This window comes from Somniosus microcephalus, unplaced genomic scaffold (genome assembly GCF_052327205.1).
Source record: "Somniosus microcephalus isolate GS21.2 unplaced genomic scaffold, FLI_Smic_1.0 unresolved_chr4, whole genome shotgun sequence".
NCBI classification, from domain to species: Eukaryota; Metazoa; Chordata; class Chondrichthyes; order Squaliformes; family Somniosidae; genus Somniosus; species Somniosus microcephalus.
Window position 1 is genome coordinate 57,320,994 of NW_028225182.1, and position 27,957 is coordinate 57,348,950.

General features: G+C 54.0%; 1 protein-coding gene across 1 annotated transcript in view; it reads left to right on the forward strand.

Annotated features, from left to right (window-relative positions):
• LOC147091144 (calmodulin-binding transcription activator 1-like) overlaps nucleotides 1–20,986 on the forward strand; it is a 126,216-nt gene extending 105,230 nt beyond the window's left edge. The window contains exon 11 of the mRNA XM_085977613.1: nucleotides 20,358–20,986. Within this exon, the coding sequence (XP_085833739.1) occupies nucleotides 20,358–20,542 (185 nt within the window). The 3' untranslated portion in view covers nucleotides 20,543–20,986. The remainder of the gene's footprint in view (nucleotides 1–20,357) is intronic.
• The last annotated feature ends 6,971 nt before the right edge of the window (nucleotides 20,987–27,957 follow it).

The window sequence follows — 27,957 nt, forward strand, 5'->3', positions numbered from 1 at the left end:
CAGGTAACATTCGCGCCACACAAGGGCCAGGTAATGGCCATCTGGAACAAGAGACACATAGGAGCAGGACTCGGCCATTCGGCCCCTCGAGCCTGCTCCGCCATTCAATGAGATCATGGCTGATCATCCACATTCAGTACCCTGACACACCCCTGCACCCTGGCCGTCCATGGGACCACCATTGCCGAGTGCGTCACTAACAACGTCTTTTGGGAGCATCAGCGACCAGAAGCTTAACTGGACCTTGTCTACAAGAGCAGGTCAGAGTCTGGGCATTCTGCAATGAGTGGCTCACCACCTGACCCCCCGCAAAGCCTCTCCACCACCTACAAAGCTCATGTCAGGAGTGTGATGGAATATTCTCCACTCACCTGGCTGGCGGAGCTCCACCAACACTCAGGACACACCACCCAGGACAGAGCGCAGTCTGCCGATTTGCGGCACTCGATTCGGAACCTTACTCCCATCACCGCCACTGACTGTGGCTGCAGTGCGTAGGATCTGATTAGTGGAAGGGACTGCACACCACAGCACGATGTTATCCATGGACTCAGACGTGGTATAGAGAGATAGAGGCAGGCAGTAATAGGAATAGCTGGGAGCCAGCCGGGTCGAAACATGCTCTAGGCTCAGCCTTACGACCCATGACATCATCCGAGGCGCTGGATGGAATTACTGTTGCAAGACTCGCAGCTAAACATTCACTCATCCCAGATTTATTGGACCACATTCAGTGGCTCCCTTCTTCTGCAGCTGCCCAGTCCTGTAAATCGTCGCTCTGGTTTGTGATTTATTTGCTTATCAATAGTGATTCTTATCAGGAATTTGCCGAAGTGGAAAAGACAGCACGGCCTAATTAGGACAACTAGACGGCCTCTTCCAAGTATCTGGGACAGACAGTCTGCCCTTGACGTCTTTTATTTAAGGCGTTTGAGCGGTGTTCAGACACTGGAACCGGGAGAGGGATTTTGTTTTTGGTAAAGTTGGATCTTTTATTGGGCTGGAGTTGAAGCGAAACGTAAGAGGATTTTTTGTGCCTGTGTGGTGAGCAGAGACTTTCCTTCAGTCAGCAGGTTGATATTTTCACCTCACACTCGATCTGGCTCTTCACATCGCCCAGTGTTGCTCATTGTGGGTAAATCCATTGAACGGCACTCCTGAGCAAATCATCTCCCCGCCCCGCCCCCCCCACCCCCAAGGGTCAGGGGGTGGGTGTCCGGCCTTGAGCTGTGTGAGGGCTTGGCCTGAAGCGGTGAGTGCAGAGAACGCTGGGGGCAGGGGGCAGAGGACGCTGGGGGCAGAGGACGCTGGGAGCAGAGGACGCAGGGGGCAGAGGGGGCAGTGTGCAGGGGGCAGTGGGGGCAGGGGGCAGGGGGCGGGAGCAGGGGGCAGTGTGCAGAGGACAGTGGGGGCAGGGGGCAGTGGGGGCAGGGTGCAGAGGACGCAGGGGGCAGTGGGGGCAGGATGCAGGGGGCAGTCGGGGTAGGGGCAGTGGGGGCAGGGTGCAGAGGACGCAGTGGGGGGTGGGGGCAGGATAGAGGGGGCAGTGGGGGCAGGATGCAGGGGGCAGTGGGGGCAGGGGCAGTGGGGGCAGTGTGCAGAGGACGCTGGGGGCAGGGGGCGGGAGCAGGGGGCAGTGTGCAGAGGACAGTGGGGGCAGGGGGCAGTGGGGGCAGGGGCAGTGGGGGCAGGGTGCAGAGGACGCAGTGGGGGGTGGGGGCAGGATGCAGGGGGCAGTGGGGGCAGGGGGCAGTCGGGGCAGGGGCAGGGGGCAGTCGGGGCAGGGGCAGTGGGGGCAGGGTGCAGAGGACGCAGTGGGGGGTGGGGGCAGGATGCAGGGGGCAGTGGGGGCAGGGGGCAGTCGGGGCAGGGGCACAGGGGGCAGTCGGGGCAGGGGCAGTGGGGGCAGGGGGCAGTCGGGGCAGGGTGCAGAGGACGCAGTGGGGGGTGGGGGCAGGATGCAGGGGGCAGTCGGGGCAGGGGCAGTGGCTCTGGCAGAATGCAGCAGCTATGATGCCGTGCTTTGAGCAAGGTGAGACGGCTGAGACGTGTGTAAGCTGGTGGAGCAGGTACGGGGGTGCTGAGCAGAGCAAAGTGGCTACAGCGCAGTGGGCCTGAATTAGCAGCAGTGAGACGGGAGGCGGTGTAACCGAGTGAATATCGCAGCAGCTCCCAGTGACACTGTCCCGTAGCTCGGGGTTAGTTTATGCCTGAAGTGATTGGGAGCGGTGAATACTTGTATTAACATTGGCCATTATACTGGCGGGCGTTCAACCTGAGCTGCAGCCGTTAGTGTGAAGGAGGAGTGTTTGTGAGATCATTTCATTCTATCGCATGCAGCTTTTAAATAGGGTCATGTCGCCTCTGCTGTGCACAATCTCTCACACTCGCACACAGCCACACTTACCCTGTGGGGGGGTTAGTGTGTGCACACACCCACTTACACATATTCACAAGTCTCCATACCCATCCATGTCCCACATCTTTGAATTGAGTGAGTTTCCACATTAGCATCGCCAGTTTGGAAAAGTTGATCAGGTTTCTCGGGTTTTTAAAGCGAGTGAGGCTGCCTTTCAGCTTCAGAGGCCTGGCCACAGATGGAGAGCTGCCTCGCTGACCACGGGGTACCGAGGACAGTTGTAAGACTCCGACTGCCACCCCAGCAGAGATCAGCAAACTCATAGTATCGTAGAATGGTTACCGCACAGAAGGAGGCCATTCGGCCCGTCGAGCCCGTGCCGGCTCTCTGCAACAGCACTTCAGCCAGTCCCACTCCCCCCGCCCTTTCCCCACAGCCCTGCAACATTTTTTTCCTTCAGGTATTTTTCCAATTCCCTTTTGAAAGTCACGATTCAATCTGCCTCCACCGACCCCTCAGGCAGTGAATTCCAGATCACAACCACTCGCTGCGTAAAAAAGTTTTTCCTCCTGTCGCCTTTGGTTCTTCTGCCAATCACCTTAAATCTGTGTCCTCTGGTTCTCGACCCTTCCGCCAATGGGAACAGTTTCTCTCTATCTACCCTGTCCAGACCCTCATGATTTTGAATACCTCGATCAAATCTCCTCTCAATCTTCTCTGCTCCAAGGAGAACAACCCCAGCTTCTCCAGTCTATCCACGTAACTGAAGTCCCTCATTCCTGGAATCATTCTCGTAAATTTTTTCTGCACCCTCTCCGAGGCCTTCACATTCTGCCCAGGCACAGACGGAGGATGCAAGCCAGGGTCAGCATGGTACCGGGGCATTCGTTTGCTGTCGTGCTATTGGGGGAGAAGCTGGCAACAGTGTACGCACTAGCACCCCACCTATGGTCGCTATCTATAACAGACAGGCGGTAATGCTTTAGTGGTGATCCGGGTTCTGCAGCACTGGCTGTGGCACTGTGCTGAGGGGACCAGGAGGTTGCTCACTGTCCATTGTGTCCTGTGTTGTTGCTGTAATCAGTCCAGGGTGTGCGCCACCATTTGAAGATATCCAGCATTACTTAAACTGAGTTAGCTGGAAGGGGGGGATTGAGGCTAGCGTGTCGACAGCGGGTTGGGTCCGCCTTGGCAGCAACCACTTCATTGTTGGCAATTACTTTGTCGATTGGAAATGAAAACATGAAAAGGACCAGACTGAAGCTTTCACTCGCTGTTTAGTTTTGTAATTGTAAGTAAAGGGCACGGAATACACTTTGTGTGAGCGCTGTGGGTCATTTGTACGGTGTGATGGCCGTTTAAAATATGCATGTGCTGATTCCGGGAGTCAGGCGCAGCCCTGCCCATTTCTACCTCCCCTGGTGCTGTAAGGAGGTGAATCAAGTGGCAGTTCCTCCGAGCCACTTAAACCCAGGCCCCGTCTGCCCTCTCAGGTGGACGTAAAAGATCCCATGGCCACTATTTCGAAGAGGAGCAGGAGAGTTACCCCCGCTGTCCTGGGGCCAATATTTCCTTCTCTTAGGCAGTCCCTCGGAACCGAGGATGACTCGCTTCCACATTAAAAATGAGTTCTCAGGTGACTGATGAGTCCAATGCGGAACCTACAGTCTCTGTCACAGGTGGGGCAGACGGTGGTTGAAGGGGCGGGTGGGTGGGGTGCTTGGGTTGACGTGCGCTCCTTCCGCTGCCTGCGCTTGGCTTCCGCTTGCTCCCGGCGAAGAGACTCGAGTTGTTCGGCGCCTTCCCGGATGCTTCTCCTCCACTTTGTGCAGTCTTGGGCCGGGGATTCCCAGGTGTCGGTGGGGGGATGTTGCACTTTTTCAAGGAGGCTTTGAGGGTGTCCTTGAAGGCCAATATTTATCCCTCAATCAACATCATGAAAAAACAGATGATCTGGCCATGATCGCATTGCTGTGTGTGGGAGCTTGCTGTGTGCAAATTGGCTGCTGCGTTTCCCACATTACAACAGCGACCACACTTCAAAAAAAAAGTCCTTCATTGGCTTTAAAGCACTTTGGGACGTCCTGAGGTGGTGACAGGCGCTGGCGAGATAAGGGCAGTTGCTGAGTTTATGTTAATAATAATTGGAGTTACGGTGAGGGGATTTCGTGTTTACAAGTTTGCACATAACCAGGTTATTCTGGTATTGAGAATAGAAAGTGTAATTCTGGCCTCCCAACCTGTAGTTAAAGGGAATACACAGCCACAAGTGAAGTGCCCAGCACGGAGGCTGAGAGAGCAGCTGGAGTCCGCGCTAGTACAGTGCAGCCTGATCAGTTACAGCCTTTCTCTGCAATGGCAGAGGACTTGCTGGCTCTCCGCTCTCCGCTCGCCCCCCGCCCTCCCCTTCACAAAGTTTTACTGGAATCTGTTGATGGACTCCTCCTGTCTGTCATCAGCTGCTTGCATGTGGCAGTGAGCTCATTAAGCGATTGACTTAAAAACTCTCTTGGAGAAGGAAGGCGGGCGGGGGGGGCGGGGGGATGGGTGGCCCGACTGGCTGGGGGACAGGCGAGTTCACACGACTGCAGTCTGCAGTCAAGCTCCACTTGTGGCTATTTTGGTACAGAGAGGAGAGGAGGGGAGGGGAGGGGAGGGCCCTCTTTGATTTGTCATAATGCAGGAGTAGGCGCAGCACTCTGCGGTGGATAAGAGACGGGGGGCTTTTCACCCCTTCCCTCGCTGGGAAATAACTTTGAATGGAGATGAAAGAGCTGCCAGCTGGCCATTGGTTGTAGTGAGGCTTACAAGGTGGATCAGGCTGCCTCAGCGACTTGGCCCTGTCTACACATGTGACATTCCGTGGGACAGCAAGTTCCTGCTGCTCCAGTTATCTCTCTTCCTTCCACTCAGCTGCTCCGAGCAGTTCCGACGGCACCTGCCGATCCTCTCTCTACCTTGCCCTTCTTCTGTCTTTGTTTTAATGCAGATTTCTAGTTTCCCTCCCTTGTTAATTTTAATAAGATGGCCAGGTGAGCGGAGACTGGCGTACAGCCCGCAATATCTTTCTCTTGACTTTTTTTGGGGGAAAAAAAATACCCTTTAATTCACTCTTTGGAGACGGAGCGACTGGGGGAGGAGGTGGGGGGAGAAACAAGCGGGAGTGAAGGAGGCAAACTTGCTGTAGTTGAGAGCTTTGCGTGCGTCCCAGCCCAGAGGAGGCGATGGAACAAGAAAAGGAAGGTATGTTGGCAGACTTGTGTGCAGTGTTTGCAAGGCAGGAGCTGAACTGAGTTTTGTAGCCTTGATGGAGTTCAGTGCTCGAGAGATTCCACCTTCAAAGTTGTCTCCTCCTTGTGTCTGTGTCACTTCGGTCGAAAAGTTATGTCCGACACTCTCTGCTAATTGCCTGTAATGCAAGGGAGCATTGTGCTTCCTGAAGGAGCTGTTTCTGACTCACTGGGGGGCAGATTATGAATGAATGAAAATGACCTGAAGTCACCTGTCAGGTGCTGGGGAAGGGAAGCTGCGTTAAGTTACGGGCAGCTCACAGCCTGCCTGCGCGGTACTGTCAGTCTCTCGGTGTCAGTCCCTGCATCAAGCGATGCAACACTTGGTTTAAAAGCTGGAAAGTTTGGAGTCTGGCGTTGCCTCGTATGCCGTGGAACGATGGACTGGGGTGGGGGGAGCATCGGATTTCCCCACAGGGCTGTCCTAAGGAGCAGTACTGAGAGTGTGAGATGGGGTAGAAATTGGCATGGGAATCGACCTGGGCCACCGTGACACCTCGAACCAGAGCAGCACTGGGAAAAGCTTTGAAACAGGGCACCTGTCAGGCATGTGGCTGGGTAGGTGCGAGCTATTTGGGCAGAAAAATAGTCTTTTTAAACATAACCAAGAGGGGAGGGAGAAGCAAAAAGTTTCAGCTATGTTTTAAATCGCAGCTTGATGACTGGTTACAGAAGACAATGTTGTGCGTGTAGAACGATGAGCGTTTTATATATTTTACAACGTGTGCTCACAGCATCCCGGAGAGTAAAGCTGTCACTTCCTACCCCAGATTCATTAGTTCCCTGTTAACTACAGACTGTCCGCTCACCCATTTAGGCGACATACCACGTCTGCCATTCTCCGTGCGTGCGTTAGACATGGACTGGTCTGTCGATAAGTATCAAAGTAAAAGGGAGCGATGCACTAAAAGGTGGCGAGGGGACTGGGAAATCCGGGACCGGACAGACTGAGGCTCAGGACAAGAGAAACTCAAAGTTACGATGCAACGCATGGTGGGTCCGTCAGGCTAGAGAGCAAGTCCAGGGCGTGACTCTTACCTGCGATTGGTCTTTACAAACCCATTCCACACACACGCACACAAGAGATGTAAATCAGAATCATTCTGAGATACAATGCACTGATGATTGAAATGGTGTCTGCTCTTGATGTTGAGCGGTTGAGGATCTGATGTACAATAGGCAGAGGGTGCTGTTAGTGTAACCACACTTTCAGGCCCCAGGACGTATGGTCATTGACGGGCAGTCAGGGTAAAACCTGCTGTGCTGTAATCTCTGGTTGTGGGTCACTATCGGGGATTATTGCACAGCGAGACTCCAGGGGCATGGGTGTTAACACACTGTTCTGAGCATTCCTCCTCCCTGTGCTGGAGCTGAATACCATTCCTGCAGTCATTATTGCAGCCCTTGGGGCATGGCATGGCCCCGTGTTCAAGATCAAAGCACAAAACCAAAGCTATGGTGCAAAGTGTTTGCAGAGGCCGCTTATCATCCGAGGGCTGTAATCCTACTGCAACATAAATAACTCCAATCACGGAATAGAATGGGTGTCGCAGTGTGACGGGAGCAATGTGCTCTGTGGATGTTGTGTGAACTTCCAACTGGACTGTAATGGGTGGACAGGGCAGTGCTGTCTGTAATGGACGGACAGGGCAGTGTGGACTATAATGGACGGACAGGGCAGTGTGGACTGTAATGGGGGGACAGGGCAGTGTGGACTGTAATGGACGGACAGGGCAGTGTGGACTGTAATGGACGGACAGGGCAGTGTGGGCTGTAATGTGTGGACAGGGCAGTGTGGACTGTAATGGGCGGACGGCAGTGTGGACTGTAATGGGTGGACAGGGCAGTGTGGACTGTAATGGGTGGACAGGGCAGTGCTGTCTGTAATGGACGGACAGGGCAGTGTGGACTGTAATGGACGGACAGGGCAGTGTGGACTGTAATGGACGGACAGGGCAGTGTGGACTGTAATGGGTGGACAGGGCAGTGTGGACTGTAATGGGTGGACAGGGCAGTGTGGACTGTAATGGGTGGACAGGGCAGTGTGGACTGTAATGGGTGGACAGGGCAGTGTGGACTGTAATGGGTGGACAGGGCAGTGTGGACTGTAATGGGTGGACAGGGCAGTGTGGACTGTAATGGGCAGACTGGGCAGTGTGGAGTGTAATGGATGGACAGGGCAGTGCGGACTGTAATGGGTGGACAGGGCAGTGTGGACTGTAATGGGCGGACACGGCAGTGTGGACTGTAATGGGTGGAGAGGGCGGTGTGGACTGTAATGGGTGGACAGGGTAGTGTGGACTGTAATGGGTGGACAGGGCAGTGTGGACTAATGGGTGGACAGGGCAGTGTGGACTAATGGGTGGACAGGGCAGTGTGGACTGTAATGGGTGGACAGGGCAGTGTGGACTGTAATGGGTGGACAGGGCAGTGTGGACTGTAATGGGTGGACAGGGCAGTGTGGACTGTAAAGGGCGGACAGGGCAGTGTGGACTGTAATGGGTGGACAGGGCAGTGTGGACTGTAATGGGTGGACAGGGCAGTGTGGACTGTAATGGGTGGACAGGGCAGTGTGGACTGTAATGGGTGGACAGGGCAGTGTGGACTGTAATGGGCGGACAGGGCAGTGCTGTCTGTAATGGACGGACAGGGCAGTGTGGACTGTAATGGGTGGACAGGGCAGTGCGGAGTGTAATGGGTGGACAGGGCAGTGCGGAGTGTAATGGGTGGACAGGGCAGTGTGGACTGTAATGGGTGGACAGGGCAGTGTGGACTGTAATGGGTGGACAGGGCAGTGTGGACTGTAATGGACGGACAGGGCAGTGTGGACTGTAATGGGTGGACAGGGCAGTGTGGACTGTAATGGACAGACAGGGCAGTGTGGACTGTAATGGGTGGACAGGGCAGTGTGGACTGTAATGGGCAGACTGGGCAGTGTGGAGTGTAATGGATGGACAGGGCAGTGCGGACTGTAATGGGTGGACAGGGCAGTGTGGACTGTAATGGGTGGACAGGGTAGTGTGGACTGTAATGGGTGGACAGGGCAGTGTGGACTAATGGGTGGACAGGGCAGTGTGGACTGTAATGGGTGGACAGGGCAGTGTGGACTGTAATGGGTGGACAGGGCAGTGTGGACTGTAATGGGTGGACAGGGCAGTGTGGACTGTAAAGGGCGGACAGGGCAGTGTGGACTGTAATGGGCGGACAGGGCAGTGCTGTCTGTAATGGGCGGACAGGGCAGTGTGGACTGTAATGGACGGACAGGGCAGTGTGGACTGTAATGGGTGGACAGGGCAGTGTGGACTGTAATGGGTGGACAGGGCAGTGTGGACTGTAATGGGTGAACAGGGCAGTGTGGATGGCAATGGGTGGACAGGGCAGTGCGGAGTGTAATGGGTGGACAGGGCAGTGCGGAGTGTAATGGGTGGACAGGGCAGTGTGGACTGTAATGGGTGGACAGGGCAGTGTGGACTGGAATGGGTGGACAGGGCCGTGTGGACTGTAATGGACGGACAGGGCAGTGTGGACTGTAATGGGTGGACAGGGCAGTGTGGACTGTAATGGACGGACAGGGCAGTGTGGATTGTAATGGGTGGACAGGGCAGTGTGGACTGTAATGGGCAGACTGGGCAGTGTGGAGTGTAATGGATGGACAGGGCAGTGCGGACTGTAATGGGTGGACAGGGCAGTGTGGACTGTAATGGGCGGACACGGCAGTGTGGACTGTAATGGGTGGACAGGGCAGTGTGGACTGTAATGGGTGGACAGGGCAGTGTGGACTAATGGGTGGACAGGGCAGTGTGCACTAATGGGTGGACAGGGCAGTGTGGACTGTAATGGGTGGACAGGGCAGTGTGGACTGTAATGGGTGGACAGGGCAGTGTGGATTGTAATGGGTGGACAGGGCAGTGGACTGTAATTGGTGGACAGGGCAGTGTGGACTGTAATGGGTGGACAGGGCAGTGTGGACTGTAATGGGTGGACAGGGCAGTGTGGACTGTAATGGGCGGACAGGGCAGTGTGGACTGTAATGGGCGGACAGGGCAGTGTGGACTGTAATGGACGGACAGGGCAGTGTGGACTGTAATGGGTGGCCAGGGCAGTGTGGACTGTAATGGGTGGACAGGGCAGTGTGGACTGTAATGGGTGGACAGGGCAGTGTGGACTGTAATGGGTGGACAGGGCAGTGTGGACTGTAATGGGCGGACAGGGCAGTGTGGACTGTAATGAACGGACAGGGCAGTGTGGACTGTAATGGGTGGACAGGGCAGAGCTGTCTGTAATGGACGGACAGGGCAGTGTGGACTGTAATGGGTGGACAGGGCAGTGTGGACTGTAATGGGTGGACAGGGCAGTGTGGACTGTAATGGGTGGACAGGGCAGTGGACTGTAATTGGTGGACAGGGCAGTGTGGACTGTAATGGGTGGACAGGGCAGTGCGGAGTGTAATGGGTGGACAGGGCAGTGTGGACTGTAATGGACGGACAGGGCAGTGTGGGCTGTAATGGGCGGACAGGGCAGTGTGGACTGTAATGGGTGGACAGGGCAGTGTGGACTGTAATGGGTGGACAGGGCAGTGTGGACTGTAATGGGTGGACAGGGCATTGTGGACTGTAATGGGCGGACAGGGCAGTGTGGACTGTAATGGGCGGACAGGGCAGTGTGGACTGTAATGGACGGACAGGGCAGTGTGGACTGTAATGGGTGGACAGGGCAGTGCGGAGTGTAATGGGTGGACAGGGCAGTGTGGACTGTAATGGACGGACAGGGCAGTGTGGGCTGTAATGGGCGGACAGGGCAGTGTGGACTGTAATGGGTGGACAGGGCAGTGTGGACTGTAATGGGCGGACAGGGCAGTGCTGTCTGTAATGGACGGACAGGGCAGTGTGGACTGTAATGGACGGACAGGGCAGTGTGGCCTGTAATGGACGGACAGGGCAGTGTGGACTGTAATGGGTGGACAGGGCAGTGCGGAGTGTAATGGGTGGACAGGGCAGTGTGGACTGTAAAGGACGGACAGGGCAGTGTGGGCTGTAATGGGCGGACAGGGCAGTGTGGACTGTAATGGGTGGACAGGGCAGTGTGGACTGTAATGGACGGACAGGGCAGTGTGGGCTGTAATGGACGGACAGGGCAGTGTGGACTGTAATGGGTGGACAGGGCAGTGTGGACTGTAATGGACGGACAGGGCAGTGTGGATTGTAATGGGTGGACAGGGCAGTGTGGACTGTAATGGGCAGACTGGGCAGTGTGGAGTGTAATGGATGGACAGGGCAGTGCGGACTGTAATGGGTGGACAGGGCAATGTGGACTGTAATGGGCGGACACGGCAGTGTGGACTGTAATGGGTGGACAGGGCAGTGTGGACTGTAATGGGTGGACAGGGCAGTGCGGAGTGTAATGGGTGGACAGGGCAGTGTGGACTGTAATGGGTGGACAGGGCAGTGTGGACTGTAATGGGTGGACAGGGCAGTGTGGACTGTAATGGACGGACAGGGCAGTGTGGACTGTAATGGGTGGACAGGGCAGTGTGGACTGTAATGGACGGACAGGGCAGTGTGGATTGTAATGGGTGGACAGGGCAGTGTGGACTGTAATGGGCAGACTGGGCAGTGTGGAGTGTAATGGATGGACAGGGCAGTGCGGACTGTAATGGGTGGACAGGGCAGTGTGGACTGTAATGGGCGGACACGGCAGTGTGGACTGTAATGGGTGGACAGGGCAGTGTGGACTGTAATGGGTGGACAGGGCAGTGTGGACTGTAATGGGTGGACAGGGCAGTGCGCACTAATGGGTGGACAGGGCAGTGTGGACTGTAATGGGTGGACAGGGCAGTGTGGACTGTAATGGGTGGACAGGGCAGTGCGGAGTGTAATGGGTGGACAGGGCAGTGTGGACTGTAATGGGTGGACAGGGCAGTGTGGACTGTAATGGGTGGACAGGGCAGTGGACTGTAATTGGTGGACAGGGCAGTGTGGACTGTAATGGGTGGCCAGGGCAGTGTGGACTGTAATGGGTGGACAGGGCAGTGTGGACTGTAATGGGCAGACAGGGCAGTGTGGACTGTAATGGGCGGACAGGGCAGTGTGGACTGTAATGGACGGACAGGGCAGTGTGGACTGTAATGGGACGACAGTGCAGTGTGGACTGTAATGGGTGGACAGGGCAGTGTGGACTGTAATAGGCGGACAGGGCAGTGTGGACAGTAATGGGCGGACAGGGCAGTGTGGATTGTTATTGATGGACAGGGCAGTGTGGATTGTAATGGATGGACAGGGCAGTGTGGATTGTAATGGGTGGACAGGGCAGTGTGGACTGTAATGGGTGGACAGGGCAGTGTGGACTGTAATGGGTGGACAGGGCAGAGCTGTCTGTAATGGATGGACAGGGCAGTGTGGACTGTAATGGACGGACAGGGCAGTGTGGACTGTAATGGACGGACAGGGCAGTGTGGACTGTAATGGGTGGACAGGGCAGTGCGGAGTGTAATGGGTGGACAGGGCAGTGTGGACTGTAATGGACGGACAGGGCAGTGTGGGCTGTAATGGGCGGACAGGGCAGTGTGGACTGTAATGGGTAGACAGGGCAGTGTGGACTGTAATGGGTGGACAGGGCAGTGTGGACTGTAATGGACAGACGGGGCAGTGTGGACTGTAATGGGTGGACAGGGCAGTGTGGACTGTAATGGACGGACAGGGCAGTGTGGACTGTAATGGGTGGACAGGGCAGTGTGGACTGTAATGGGCAGACTGGGCAGTGTGGACTGTAATGGGTGGACAGGGCAGTGTGGACTGTAATGGGCAGACTGGGCAGTGTGGACTGTAATGGGTGGACAGGGCAGTGTGGACTGCAATGGGTGGACAGGGCAGAGCTGTCTGTAATGGACGGACAGGGCAGTGTGGACTGTAATGGACGGACAGGGCAGTGTGGACTGTAATGGACGGACAGGGCAGTGTGGACTGTAATGGACGGACAGGGCAGTGTGGACTGTAATGGGTGGACAGGGCAGTGCGGAGTGTAATGGGTGGACAGGGCAGTGTGGACTGTAATGGACAGACAGGGCAGTGTGGGCTGTAATGGGCGGACAGGGCAGTGTGGACTGTAATGGGTAGACAGGGCAGTGTGGACTGTAATGGGTGGACAGGGCAGTGTGGACTGTAATGGACTGACAGGGCAGTGTGGACTGTAATGGGTTGACAGGGCAGTGTGGACTGTAATGGACGGACAGGGCAGTGTGGACTGTAATGGGTGGACAGGGCAGTGTGGACTGTAATGGGCAGACTGGGCAGTGTGGACTGTAATGGGTGGACAGGGCGGTGTGGACTGTAATGGGTGGAGAGGGCAGTGTGGACTGTAATGGGTGGACAGGGCAGTGTGGACTGTAATGGGTGGACAGGGCAGTGTGGACTGTAATGGGTGGACAGGGCAGTGTGGACTGTAATGGGCGGACAGGGCAGTGCTGTCTGTAATGGACGGACAGGGCAGTGTGGACTGTAATGGACGGACAGGGCAGTGTGGCCTGTAATGGACGGACAGGGCAGTGTGGACTGTAATGGGTGGACAGGGCAGTGTGGACAGTAATGGGTGGACAGGGCAGTGCGGAGTGTAATGGGTGGACAGGGCAGTGTGGACTGTAATGGACGGACAGGGCAGTGTGGGCTGTAATGGGCGGACAGGGCAGTGTGGACTGTAATGGGTGGACAGGGCAGTGTGGACTGTAATGGACGGACGGCAGTGTGGACTGTAATGGACGGACAGGGCAGTGTGGACTGTAATGGGTGGACAGGGCAGTGTGGACTGTAATGGACGGACAGGGCAGTGTGGATTGTAATGGGTGGACAGGGCAGTGTGGACTGTAATGGGCAGACTGGGCAGTGTGGAGTGTAATGGATGGACAGGGCAGTGCGGACTGTAATGGGTGGACAGGGCAATGTGGACTGTAATGGGCGGACACGGCAGTGTGGACTGTAATGGGTGGACAGGGCAGTGTGGACTGTAATGGGTGGACAGGGCAGTGTGGACTGTAATGGGTGGACAGGGCAGTGTGGACTGTAATGGGTGGACAGGGCAGTGTGGACTGTAATTGGTGGACAGGGCAGTGTGGACTGCAATGGGTGGACAGGGCAGTGTGGACTGTAATGGGTGGACAGGGCAGTGTGGACTGTAATTGGTGGACAGGGCAGTGTGGACTGTCATGGGTGGACAGGGCAGTGTGGACTGTAATGGGTGGACAGGGCAGTGTGGACTGTAATGGGCGGACAGGGCAGTGTGGACTGTAATGGGCGGACAAGGCAGTGTGGACTGTAATGGACGGACAGGGCAGTGTGGACTGTAATGGGACGACCGTGCAGTGTGGACTGTAATGGGTGGACAGGGCAGTGTGGACTGTAATGGGCGGACAGGGCAGTGTGGACTGTAATGGGCGGACAGGGCAGTGTGGATTGTTATGGATGGACAGGGCAGTGTGGATTGTAATGGTGGACAGGGCAGTGTGGATTGTAATGGATGGACAGGGCAGTGTGGATTGTAATGGGTGGACAGGGCAGTGTGGACTGTAATGGGCGGACAGGGCAGTGTGGACTGTAATGGGACAACAGGGCAGTGTGGACTGTAATGGGTGGACAGGGCAGTGTGGACTGTAATGGGTGGACAGGGCAGTGTGGACTGTAATGGGGTGACGGGGCAGTGTGGACTGTAATGGGTGGACAGGGCAGTGTGGACTGTAATGGGTGGACAGGGCAGTGTGGACTGTAATGGGCGGACAGGGCAGTGTGGACTGTAATGGACGGACAGGGCAGTGTGGACTGTAATGGGACGACAGGGCAGTGTGGACTGTAATGGGCGGACAGGGCAGTGTGGACTGTAATGGGCGGACAGGGCAGTGTGGACTGTAATGGGCGGACAAGGCAGTGTGGACTGTAATGGGACGACAGGGCAGTGTGGACTGTAATGGGTGGACAGGGCAGTGTGGACTGTAATGCGTGGACAGGGCAGTGTGGTTTGTAATGGACAGACGGCAGTGTGGACTGTAATGGGTGGACAGGGCTGTGTGGACTGTAATGGGCGGACAAGGCAGTGTGGACTGTAATGGGACGACAGGGCAGTGTGGACTGTAATGGGTGGACAGGGCAGTGTGGACTGTAATGCGTGGACAGGGCAGTGTGGTTTGTAATGGACAGACAGGGCAGTGTGGACTGTAATGGGTGGACAGGGCAGTGTGGACTGTAATGGGTGGACAGGGCAGTGTGGACTGTAATGGGTGGACAGGGCAGTGTGGACTGTAATGGGTGGACAGGGCAGTGTGGACTGTAATGGGTGGACAGGGCAGTGTGGACTGTAATGCGTGGACAGGGCAGTGTGGTTTGTAATGGACAGACAGGGCAGTGTGGACTGTAATGGGTGGACAGGGCTGCGTGGACTGTAATGAGTGGACAGGGCAGTGTGGACTGTAATGGGTGGACAGGGCAGTGTGGACTGTAATGGGTGGACAGGGCAGTGTGGACTGTAATGGACGGACAGGGCAGTGTGGACTGTAATGGATGGACAGGGCAGTGTGGACTGTAATGGGTGGACAGGGCAGTGTGGACTGTAATGGGTAGACAGGGCAGTGTGGACTGTAATGGGTGGACAGGGCAGTGTGGACTGTAATGGGTGGACAGGGCAGTGTGGACTGTAATGGGTGGACAGGGCAGTGTGGACTGTAATTGGTGGACAGGGCAGTGTGGACTGCAATGGGTGGACAGGGCAGTGTGGACTGTAATGGGTGGACAGGGCAGTGTGGACTGTAATTGGTGGACAGGGCAGTGTGGACAGGGCAGTGTGGACTGTAATGGGCGGACAGGGCAGTGTGGACTGTAATGGGCGGACAGGGCAGTGTGGACTGTAATGGGCGGACAGGGCAGTGTGGACTGTAATGGGCGGACAAGGCAGTGTGGACTGTAATGGGACGACCGTGCAGTGTGGACTGTAATGGGTGGACAGGGCAGTGTGGACTGTAATGGGCGGACAGGGCAGTGTGGACTGTAATGGGCGGACAGGGCAGTGTGGATTGTTATGGATGGACAGGGCAGTGTGGATTGTAATGGTGGACAGGGCAGTGTGGATTGTAATGGATGGACAGGGCAGTGTGGATTGTAATGGGTGGACAGGGCAGTGTGGACTGTAATGGGCGGACAGGGCAGTGTGGACTGTAATGGGACAACAGGGCAGTGTGGACTGTAATGGGTGGACAGGGCAGTGTGGACTGTAATGGGTGGACAGGGCAGTGTGGACTGTAATGGGGGGACGGGGCAGTGTGGACTGTAATGGGTGGACAGGGCAGTGTGGACTGTAATGGGTGGACAGGGCAGTGTGGACTGTAATGGGCGGACAGGGCAGTGTGGACTGTAATGGACGGACAGGGCAGTGTGGACTGTAATGGGACGACAGGGCAGTGTGGACTGTAATGGGCGGACAGGGCAGTGTGGACTGTAATGGGCGGACAAGGCAGTGTGGACTGTAATGGGACGACAGGGCAGTGTGGACTGTAATGGGTGGACAGGGCAGTGTGGACTGTAATGCGTGGACAGGGCAGTGTGGTTTGTAATGGACAGACAGGGCAGTGTGGACTGTAATGGGTGGACAGGGCTGTGTGGACTGTAATGGGCGGACAAGGCAGTGTGGACTGTAATGGGACGACAGGGCAGTGTGGACTGTAATGGGTGGACAGGGCAGTGTGGACTGTAATGCGTGGACAGGGCAGTGTGGTTTGTAATGGACAGACAGGGCAGTGTGGACTGTAATGGGTGGACAGGGCAGTGTGGACTGTAATGGGTGGACAGGGCAGTGTGGACTGTAATGGGTGGACAGGGCTGTGTGGACTGTAATGGGTGGACAGGGCAGTGTGGACTGTAATGGGTGGACAGGGCAGTGTGGACTGTAATGCGTGGACAGGGCAGTGTGGTTTGTAATGGACAGACAGGGCAGTGTGGACTGTAATGGGTGGACAGGGCTGCGTGGACTGTAATGAGTGGACAGGGCAGTGTGGACTGTAATGGGTGGACAGGGCAGTGTGGACCGTAATGGGTGGACAGGGCAGTGTGGACTGTAATGGACGGACAGGGCAGTGTGGACTGTAATGGATGGACAGGGCAGTGTGGACTGTAATGGGTGGACAGGGCAGTGTGGACTGTAATGGGTAGACAGGGCAGTGTGGACTGTAATGGGTGGACAGGGCAGTGTGGACTGCAATGGGTGGACAGGGCAGTGTGGACTGTAATGGGTGGACAGGGCAGTGTGGACTGTAATGGGACGACAGGGCAGTGTGGACTGTAATGGGTGGACAGGGCACTGTGGACTGTAATGGGTGGACAGGGCAGTGTGGACTGCAATGGGCGGACAGGGCAGTGTGGACTGTAATGGACGGACAGGGCAGTGTGGACTGTAATGGGTGGACAGGGCAGTGTGGACTGTAATGGGTTGACAGGGCAGTGTGGACTGTAATGGGTTGCCAGGGCAGTGTGGACTGTAATGGGCGGACAGGGCAGTGTGGACTGTAATGGGCGGACAGGGCAGTGTGGACTGTAATGGGCGGACAGGGCAGTGTGGACTGTAGTGGGCGGACAGGGCAGTGTGGACTGTAATGGGTGGACAGGGCCGTGTGGACTGTAGTGGGTGGACAGGGCAGTGTGGACTGTAATGGGTGGACAGGGCCGTGTGGACTGTAATGGACGGACAGGGCAGTGTGGACTGTAATGGGTGGACAGGGCAGTGTGGACTGTAATGGACGGACAGGGCAGTGTGGACTGTAATGGGTGGACAGGGCAGTGTGGACTGTAATGGGTTGACAGGGCAGTGTGGACTGTAATGGGTTGCCAGGGCAGTGTGGACTGTAATGGGTGGACAGGGCAGTGTGGACTGCAATGGGCGGACAGGGCAGTGTGGACTGTAATGGACGGACAGGGCAGTGTGGACTGTAATGGGTGGACAGGGCAGTGTGGACTGTAATGGGTTGACAGGGCAGTGTGGACTGTAATGGGTTGCCAGGGCAGTGTGGACTGTAATGGGCGGACAGGGCAGTGTGGACTGTAATGGGCGGACAGGGCAGTGTGGACTGTAATGGGCGGACAGGGCAGTGTGGACTGTAGTGGGCGGACAGGGCAGTGTGGACTGTAATGGGTGGACAGGGCCGTGTGGACTGTAGTGGGTGGACAGGGCAGTGTGGACTGTAATGGGTGGACAGGGCCGTGTGGACTGTAATGGACGGACAGGGCAGTGTGGACTGTAATGGGCGGACAGGGCAGTGTGGACTAATGGACGGACAGGGCAGTGTGGACTGTAATGGGTGGACAGGGCAGTGTGGACTGTAATGGGTTGACAGGGCAGTGTGGACTGTAATGGGTTGCCAGGGCAGTGTGGACTGTAATGGGCGGACAGGGCAGTGTGGACTGTAATGGGCGGACAGGGCAGTGTGGACTGTAATGGGCGGACAGGGCAGTGTGGACTGTAGTGGGCGGACAGGGCAGTGTGGACTGTAATGGGTGGACAGGGCCGTGTGGACTGTAGTGGGTGGACAGGGCAGTGTGGACTGTAATGGGTGGACAGGGCCGTGTGGACTGTAATGGGTGGACAGGGCAGTGTGGACTGTAGTGGGTGGACAGGGCAGTGTGGACTGTAATGGGCGGACAGGGCAGCGTGTACTGTAATGGACGGACAGGGCAGTGTGGACTGCAATGGGTGGACAGGGCAGTCTGGACTGCAATGGGTGGACAGGGCAGTGTGGACTTTAATGGGTGGACAGGGCAGTGTGGTCTGTAATGGGTGGACAGGGCGGTGTGGACTGTAATGCGCGGACAGGGCAGTGTGGGCTGTAATGGGTGGACAGGGCAGTGTCGACTGTAATGGGTGGACAGTACTGTACCCCGATGTTATACAGTGACAGACCTGTACCCACCAGTACTGTACCCCAGTGTATACAGTGACAGACCTGTACCCACCAGTACTGTACCCCAGTGTCATACAGTGACAGACCTGTACCCACCAGTACTGTACCCCAGTGTTATACAGTGACAGACCTGTACCCCAGTGTTATACAGTGACAGACCTCTACCCACCAGTACTGTACCCCAGTGTTATACAGTGACAGACCTGTGCCCACCAGTACCGTACCCCAGTGTTATAGCGACAGACCTGTACCCACCAGTACTGTACCCCAATGTTGTACAGGGACAGACCTGTACCCACCAGTACTGTGCCCCAGTGTTATACAGAGGCAGACTTGTACCCACCAGTACTGTACCCCAGTGTTATACAGTGACAGACCTGTACCCAGCAGTACTGTACCCCAGTGTTATACAGCGACAGACCTGTACCCACCAGTACTGTACCCCAGTGTTATACAGTGACAGACCTGTCCCCACCAGTACTGTACCCCAGTGTTATACAGTGACAGACCTGTACCCACCAGTACTGTACCCCAGTGTTTTACAGTGACAGACCTGTACCCAGCAGTACTGTACCCCAGTGTTATACAGCGACAGACCTGTACCCACCAGTACTGTATCACAGTGTTATACAGTGACAGACCTGTACCCACCAGTACTGTACCCCAGTGTTATACAGTGACAGACCTGTACCCACCAGTACTGTACCCCAGTGTTATACAGCGACAGACCTGTACCCACCAGTACTGTACCCCAGTGTTATACAGTGACAGACCTGTACCCCAGTGTTATACAGTGACAGACCTGTACCCACCAGTACTGTACCCCAGTGTTATACAGCGACAGACCTGTACCCACCAGTACTGTACCCCAGTGTTATACAGCGACAGACCTGTACCCACCAGTACTGTCCCCCAGTGTTATACAGTGACAGACCTGTACCCAGCAGTACTGTACCCCAGTGTTATACAGTGACAGACCTGTACCCACCAGTACTGTACCCCAGTGTTATACAGTGACAGACCTGTACCCACCAGTACTGTACCCCAGTGTTATACAGTGACAGACCTGTACCCACCAGTACTGTACCCCAGTGTTATACAGCGACAGACCTGTACCCACCAGTACTGTACCCCAGTGTTATACAGTGACAGACCTGTACCCACCAGTACTGTACCCCAGTGTTATACAGCGACAGACCTGTACCCAGCAGTACTGTACCCCAGTGTTATACAGCGACAGACCTGTACCCACCAGTACTGTACCCCAGTGTTATACAGCGACAGACCTGTACCCAGCAGTACTGTACCCCAGTGTTATACAGTGACAGACCTGTACCCACCAGTACTGTACCCCAGTGTTATACAGTGACAGACCTGTACCCACCAGCACTGTACCCCAGTGTTTTACAGCGACAGACCTGTACCCACCAGTCCTGTACCCCAGTGTTATACAGTGACAGACCTGTACCCACCAGTCCTGTACCCCAGTGTTATACAGTGACAGACCTGTACCCACCAGTACTGTACCCGTGTTTTTCAGCGACAGACCTGTACCCACCAGTACTGTACACCTGATTTACACCATTGCCGCTTTCACTGTCCGTCAACACCCCCCATGGTTGAATGCCTTGCTGTCTCGGCTCACACGCGAACAATGATCACCTGGGTGAGGTGTTGGAAGATTGCTGGTACCTGTAGAGCGGAAGAGAAGCAAGCGAGAGGGGAGGAGGAGGAGGAGGACCCTGCTGTGCTCAGTCTAACTGTCTCCAGTATTCTTGTTCTTCAGATAACCAGTTCAGGATGTCGATATTGGAGCGACTGGAGCAGATGGAGAAGCGAATGGCCGAGATGACTGCTTCTAACCAGCAGCAGAAAGGGGGAGCGGGAGACAAGATGCACATCCAGGTAGTGTACTGTCATTCCAGTGTGGACACCCTGCACTCGGTTGCTCAGAGCGGTTGTGAAGAGTGAAGCCTGATAGAGTGGAACTGCTGAACCCGTGTTAACTCCGTGCAGTGAGATGTGACAGTGCTGTGTATTGAGGATTTAAACCCATGGTTGTACCAGTGTCTTGGTATTCAAATCGGCACAAGGTAAATGCTGTCCCGCACTAAGCTTTTGTTCAGACCCTCAGACCATCTGAGGCCTCTGCCAGCCACATCCAATCCACTGCCAGGGGCACACAGGCAGGGGTCACTGGACAGTGATCAGCAGCAGGAACCCTGGCTAATTTCCCCCCTCTCTAACCCAGGGGTCACTGGACAGTGATCAGGAGCAGGAACCCTGGCTGATTTCCCCTCTCTCTAACCCAGGGGTCACTGGACAGTGATCAGGAGCAGGAACCCTGGCTGATTTCCCCTCTCTCTCTAACCCAGGGGTCACTGGGCAGTGATCAGCAGCAGGAACCCTGGCTGATTTCCCCTCTCTCTAACCCAGGGGTCACTGGACAGTGATCAGGAGCAGGAACCCTGGCTGATTTCCCCTCTCTCTCTCTAACCCAGGGGTCACTGGACAGTGATCAGGAGCAGGAACCCTGGCTGATTTCCCCTCTAACCCAGGGTCACTGGACAGTGATCAGGAACAGGAACCCTGGCTGATTTCCTCTCTCTCTAACCCAGGGGTCACTGGACAGTGATCAGGAACAGGAACCCTGGCTGATTTCCTCTCTCTCTAACCCAGGGGTCACTGGACAATGATCAGGAGCAGGAACCCTGGCTGATTTCCTCTCTCTCTAACCCAGCGGTCACTGGACAGTGATCAGGAGCAGGAACCCTGACTGATTTCCCCTCTCTCTCTAACCCAGGGGTCAGTGATCAGGAGCAGGAACCCTGGCTGATTTCCCCTCTCTCTAACCCAGGGGTCACTGGGCAGTGATCAGGAGCAGGAACCCTGGCTGATTTCCCCTCTCTCTAACCCAGGGGTCACTGGACAGTGATCAGGAGCAGGAACCCTGGCTGATTTCCCCACTCTCTAACCCAGGGGTCACTGGGCTGTGATCAGGAGCAGGAACCCTGTCATTTCCCATATTGAATTGGGAAGCATCCTCCTGGGTTGAACTTTTGTGTATCCCACACAGATACCTGAGAGAGCCCTCAGTGCAGACTGAATCGTTAAATAATTAGCTGTTCCTGCTCATAGGGAACATAGGAACAGGAGGAGGCCATTCAGCCCCTCAACCCTATTCTGCCATTTTATTAGATCAAGGCTGAGCTATTCCTCAACTCCATCTACCCGCCTCGGTCCCGTATCCCTTAACACCCTCACCCAACAAAAATCGATCAATCTCAGTCTTGAAATTTCCCATTGACCCCCAACATCCACAGCCTTTTGTGAGAGAGTTCCAGATTTCCACCCCCCTTTGTGTGAAGAAGTGCTTCCTGACATCACCCCTGAACGGCCTGGCTCTCATTTTAAGGTTCTGCCCCCTTGTTCTGGACTCCCCCCACCAGAGGAAATAGTTTCTCTCTCTCCACCCGATCAACTCCTTTAATCATCTTCAACACCTCGATTAGATCACCCCTTAATCTTCTAAACTCGAGGGAATACAAGCCCAGCCTGTGCAACCTGGCCTCGGAATTTAACCCTTTTAGCCCCCGGGTATCGTTCTGGGGAATCTGCGCTGCTCCCCCTCCGAGGCCGAGATATCCTTCCTGAGGGGCAGGGCCCAGGACTGAACCCGGTCACTCCAGGTGGGGTCTGACCCAGGCTCTGTGCCCCTGAAGCATCCCTTCCTCCCCTTTGTACTCCAGACCCTCTCGAGATACAGGCCAACCTTCTATCAGCCTTTCTGATTACTTTTTGTACCCGTGCACTCGCTTGTAGTGGTTTGTGTACATGGACACCTAACTCCTTCAGCTCCTCCACAGTCCCTCGTCTCTCGCCATTTAGCAAATATACGGAATTCTCTTTCTCCGATCATAAGTGGACGACCTCACACTTCCCCACATTGAACTCCACCTGCCACACTTTGCCCACTCACTTAACCTGAATTCCCTATTGGATTTCTCGGTGACTATCTTAGATTGATGGCCTTTAGTTTTGCTCTTCCCCACAAGTGGAAACATTCTCTCTGTATCCACTCCATCAAAACCTTTCATAATTTTAAAGACCTCTATTAGGTCACCCCTCAGCCTTCTCTTTTCAAGAGAAGAGAGACCCAGCCTGTTCATCCTTTCCTGATATGTGTACCCTCGCATTTCTGGTACCATCCTTGTAAATCTTCTCTGCACCCTCTCCAGTGCCTCGATATCCTTTTTATAATATGGCGACCAGAACTGTACGCAGTGCTCCAAGTGCGGTCTAACCAAGGTTCGATACACGTTTAGCATAACTTCCCTACTTTTCAATTCTATCCCTCGAGAAATAAACCCTGGTGCTTGATTTGCTTTTTTATGGCCTTGCTAACCTGTGTCGCAACTTTTAGTGATTTGTGTATTTGTACTCCGAGATCCCTTTGTTCCTCTACCCCACCTAGACTCACACCCTCCAAGTGATAAGTGACCTCCCTATTCTCCCTACCAAAATGTAATACACATTATCTGTGTTGAACTTCATTTGCTTATTATTTGCCCATTCTGCAAGTTTATTAATGTCCTCCTGTAACTTGTTGCAGTCCTCCTCAGTATTGACTGTCCCCCCAATTTGGTGTCATCCGCAAATTTAGAAATTGTGGTTTTGATTCCAAAGTCTAAATTGTTAATATAAATTGTGAACAGCAGTGGTCCCAGCGCTGATCCTTGTGGAACACCACTACCCACAATTCACAATTCACAATTCAAATCGCTTTATTGGCATGATAAGTTACATCTTATGTTGCCAAAGCATCAAAATACATTTATGGTTTAGCACATAAACGCAGTTCTATTCATACAGTGTATAAACATGTATATCCCTGAGTGTATAAATATACATTCGCATTGTTTATATATATTCTTTTCTTAGTTTACTGGTTGTCCCTCTGTTCATGGCAAGCTGTAACATCGTGCGCCGCCAGTGTTACACAGCTTCTCTCCTCTCCCAGTAGGAATGGGAGTTTTTGGTTGTCATTCAGATTTCTGAAATCAGGGCATATTTGTGAGAATTTTTGGTAGAAATTCTCCCTGATGCCCTGATATTTTCCACAAGCTGTGAGGAAGTGCATCTCTGTCTCCACCACTCCCTGACTGCAGTGAGAGCATATCCTGTCCTCTCTTGGCAGCCTGGTCTGCCTGTGTCTGCCTTTTTCGATCGCTAGGCTATGTTCGCTAAGTCTGTACCTTGTCAAGGTTCTTCTCAGTTTGTTATCCTTTACCATGGTCAGGTAATCAGCTATGTTGTATTGTCTGTTTAGGGCCAAGTAGCAATTGAGTTTGCTTTGGGTTTTTGTTGTTTCTGCCCAATATGTCAGATATTTTTCCTTTTGCTTAGCGACGATTGTGTTGGGTCGAATTCTTTGTGTTACCCTGTCACTGTCCTGGGGCTGGTTATTGTTAGTATTGTTAGTAGTTACTTCACTGAGTCCCAGGACTAGTTGACTCCACCTTCTGCCACTGGGAATAGCTCCCCTTTACTCCCACTCTCTGCTTTCTGTCCTGAGGCCAGCCAGCAATCCATTCTGCTACTTGTCCCCCGACTCCGCATTCTCTGACCTTGTTCATCAGTCTATTATGGGCTACCTTATCGAAGGCCTTTTGAAAATCCAGATAAATTATATCTGCTGCATTACCATTGTCTACTCTCTCTGTTACCTCTTCAAAAAAGCCTTTCCCATTTGAAATCCTTGCGGACTATTCATTACTATGTTTTTGGTTTCTAGATGTTCTTCTATTTTCTCCTTAAGTAGGGATTCCATTATTTTTCCTACCACCGATGTTAAGCTGACTGGTCTATAATTCCCTGGACATGTTCTATCCCCCTTCTTAAATATCGGTATTACATTAGCTATCCACCAGTCCTCTGGCACTACACCTTTTTCTAACGAATTATAAGAACATAACATAAGAAATAGGAGCAGGAGTCGGCCATACAGCCCCTCGAGCCTGCTCCGCCATTCAATAAGATCACGGCTGATCTTCTACCTCATATCCACTTTCCTGAACTATCCCCATATTCCTCGATTCCCTTAATATTCAAAAATCTATCGATCTCTATCTTGAATATACTCAACGACTGAGCCTCCACAGCCCTCTGGGGCAGAGAATTCCAAAGATTCACCACCCTCTGAGTGAAGAAATTCCTCCTCATCTCAGTCCTAAATGGCCGACCCCTTATCCTGAGACTATGCCCCCTAGTTCTAGACTCAACAGCCAGGGGGAAACATCCTCCCTGCATCTACCCTGTCAAGCCCTGTAAGAATTTTGTATGTTTCAATGCGATCACCTCTCATTCTTCTAAACTCTAGAGAATATAGGCCTAGTCTACTCAATCTCTCCTCATAGGACAATCCCCCCATCCCAGGAACCAGTCTGGTGAACCTTCGTTGCACTCCCTCTATGGCAAGTATATCCTTCCTTAGGTAAGGAGACCAAAACTGTCCACAGTACTCCCGGTGTGGTCTCACCAGGGCCCTATATAATTGCAGTAAGACGTCTTTACTCTTATACTCAAATCCTCTTGTAATAAAGGCCAACATACCATTTGCTTTCCTAATTATTAAATATGTGTAGTAATGCCTCTGCTATCTCTTCCCTAGATTCTTTTAAAATACGTGGATGTAATCCATCTGGACCAGGGGCTTTTTCCTCTTTGAGTTTGATTAGTTTATTTAATATCTCCCCTCTTTTTATTTTAAATGCACTTATCTCATTACTAATCTCATCATCCAATGTCATGTGTATCTGTTCTATCTCCCTGGTAAATACTGAAACAAAATAATTATTTAATATTTCTGCCATCTCTCTATTGTTACCTGTGGTATTTTCCTGTCTATCCCTTAATGGCTATATTCCCATCCCAACCTTCCTTTTTTATTGATGTGCCTGTTAAATATTTTACTGTTTTGCTTTATGTTCCTTGATAATTTAATTTCATAGTTCGTCTTTGCCTTCCTAATTGTTTTTTGACTTCTCTCTTAATCTCTTCTTATTCTCTCTTATCATGCACTCCCCTGCTGTCTATGTACTTAATGTATGCCTCTTTCCTTCCCTTCAATTGTTCCCTTATGGCTTTATTCATCCATGGAGTCTCATTATTGTTTAGTTTGTTCTTTCCTTTTAGCGGAATATATTATTCCTGCACTCTGTTGAACACCGTTTTAAATGTTTCCCATTGCTGTTCTACATCGTTGTTTGCCAATATTGTTGCCCATTTTATTTTCACAAGTTCTATTCTCAGCCTCTCAAAATCAGCTTTTCTCCAATCTATTACCCTGGTTTTCGTCGTTTATGTCCTTCTCAATTAACATCCTAAAGCATATTATATTATGGTCACTATTGCCTAAATGTTCCCCTACTTTTACTTCTCTTATCCTGCTCTGGTTCATTCCCCAATACTAGATCCAATAGTGAATCCTCCCTTGTTGGGCTTTTTATATATTGAGCTAGAAGGAGTCCTGTACACATTGTTGGAACTCCATTCCCTTATCCCCTTTACCTACCTCTTCTGTCCAATTAATATTGGGGTAGTTGAAATCCCCCATGATGATGATTATTCTATGTTTTTTACTCAAATCCCTAATTTGTCTGCATATTTCTTCCTCCACCTCCCTTCCACTATTAGGTGCTCTGTAGACTATGCCTATTAGTGTGATTGATCCTTTATTATCTTTTTATCTCTATCCATATGGATTCTATATTATATGTCCTTTACTTATTTCACGTATTTGCTTACATATTTCTTCCTCCACCTCCTGTTCTCTATTCGATGATCTATAGAGTACCCCATTGGCGTGATCGAACCTTATCTTTTATTTCAATCCATATGGATTCTCTTTCTAACCTTCTGTTAGTTATGCCCCTTTTTATCTACTGCCATTATGTTTTCTCCAATTAGTACAGCTCCCCCACCCCCCTTATTCCTTCCCTATCCTTTCTGATTTTGTTATAACCTGCAATATTTAGTTGCCAGTGCTGTTCTTTATGTAGCCATGTTTCAGTAATTTGTACTGCATCTGGTCCCTCGCTACGGATTATTGCCTGCAGTTCCTCCGTTGATGTACACAGTGAACAGAAGCGATCCCAGAGCAGAGCCCTGAGGGACACCACGACCCACTTCACCCACTGAGAAACTGCTCTTAACTCCAACTCTCTCTTTCTTCCCTTCTAACCAGTTATTACTCCAATTTGCTAATCTCCCTCGAATTCCACATGTCTTAATCTTCCACAATAGTCTCCTGGGTGGTTCCTTGTCAAAGGCTGCCTGATAGTCCACGTCCACCACATCCGCTGCAAGTCTGTAATTGCTCCTTGCTTCAGTTACCCTCCGATTTGCTCCACAATGTTGTCAATTTAGCTCCTCATTTAAACACAAAGAGGAGAATTTTAAGTTTGAGGTGTTGGGGGAGCGGGAGCTAATGTCGGCGAACCGAGACAGGGCGGTGGGGGCAGGGGACAGGGCGGTGGGGGCAGGGGACAGGGCGGTGGGGGCAGGGGACAGGGCGGTGGGGGCAGGGGACAGGGCGGTGGGGACAGGGCAGGGGGGGCAGGGGACAGGGCGGGGGGGCAGGGGACAGGGCGGTGGGGGCAAGGGACAGGGCGGTGGGGGCAGGGGACAGGGCGGTGGGGGCAGGGGACAGGGCGGGGAGGGCAGGGGACAGGGCGGTGGGGGCAGGGGACAGGGCGGTGGGGGGGCAGGGGGGGCAGGGGGGGGGGCAGGGGACAGGGCGGTGGGGGCAGGGGACAGGGCGGGGGGCAGGGACAGGGCGGTGGGCAGGGGACAGGGCGGTGGGGGCAGGGGACAGGGCGGGCAGGGGCAGGGCGGGGGCAGGGGGACAGGGCGGTGGGGGCAGGGGGACAGGGCGGTGGGGGCAGGGGACAGGGCGGTGGGGGCAGGGACAGGGCGGGGGGCAGGGGACAGGGCAGGGGGACAGGGCGGGGGGGCAGGGGACAGGGCAGGGGGACAGGGCGGTGGGGGCAGGGGACAGGGCGGGGGGGGCAGGGGACAGGGCAGGGGGACAGGGCGGTGGGGGCAGGGGACAGGGCGGGTGGGCAGGGGGACAGGGCGGTGGGGGCAGGGGACAGGGCGGGGGGGCAAGGGACAGGGCGGTGGGGGCAGGGGACAGGGCGGTGGGGGCAGGGGACAGGGCGGGGGGGGCAGGGGACAGGGCGGGTGGGCAGGGGGACAGGGCGGTGGGGGCAGGGGACAGGGCGGTGGGGGCAGGGGACAGGGCGGTGGGGGCAGGGGACAGGGCGGGGAGGGCAGGGGACAGGGCGGGGGGCAAGGGACAGGGCGGTGGGGGCAGGGGACAGGGC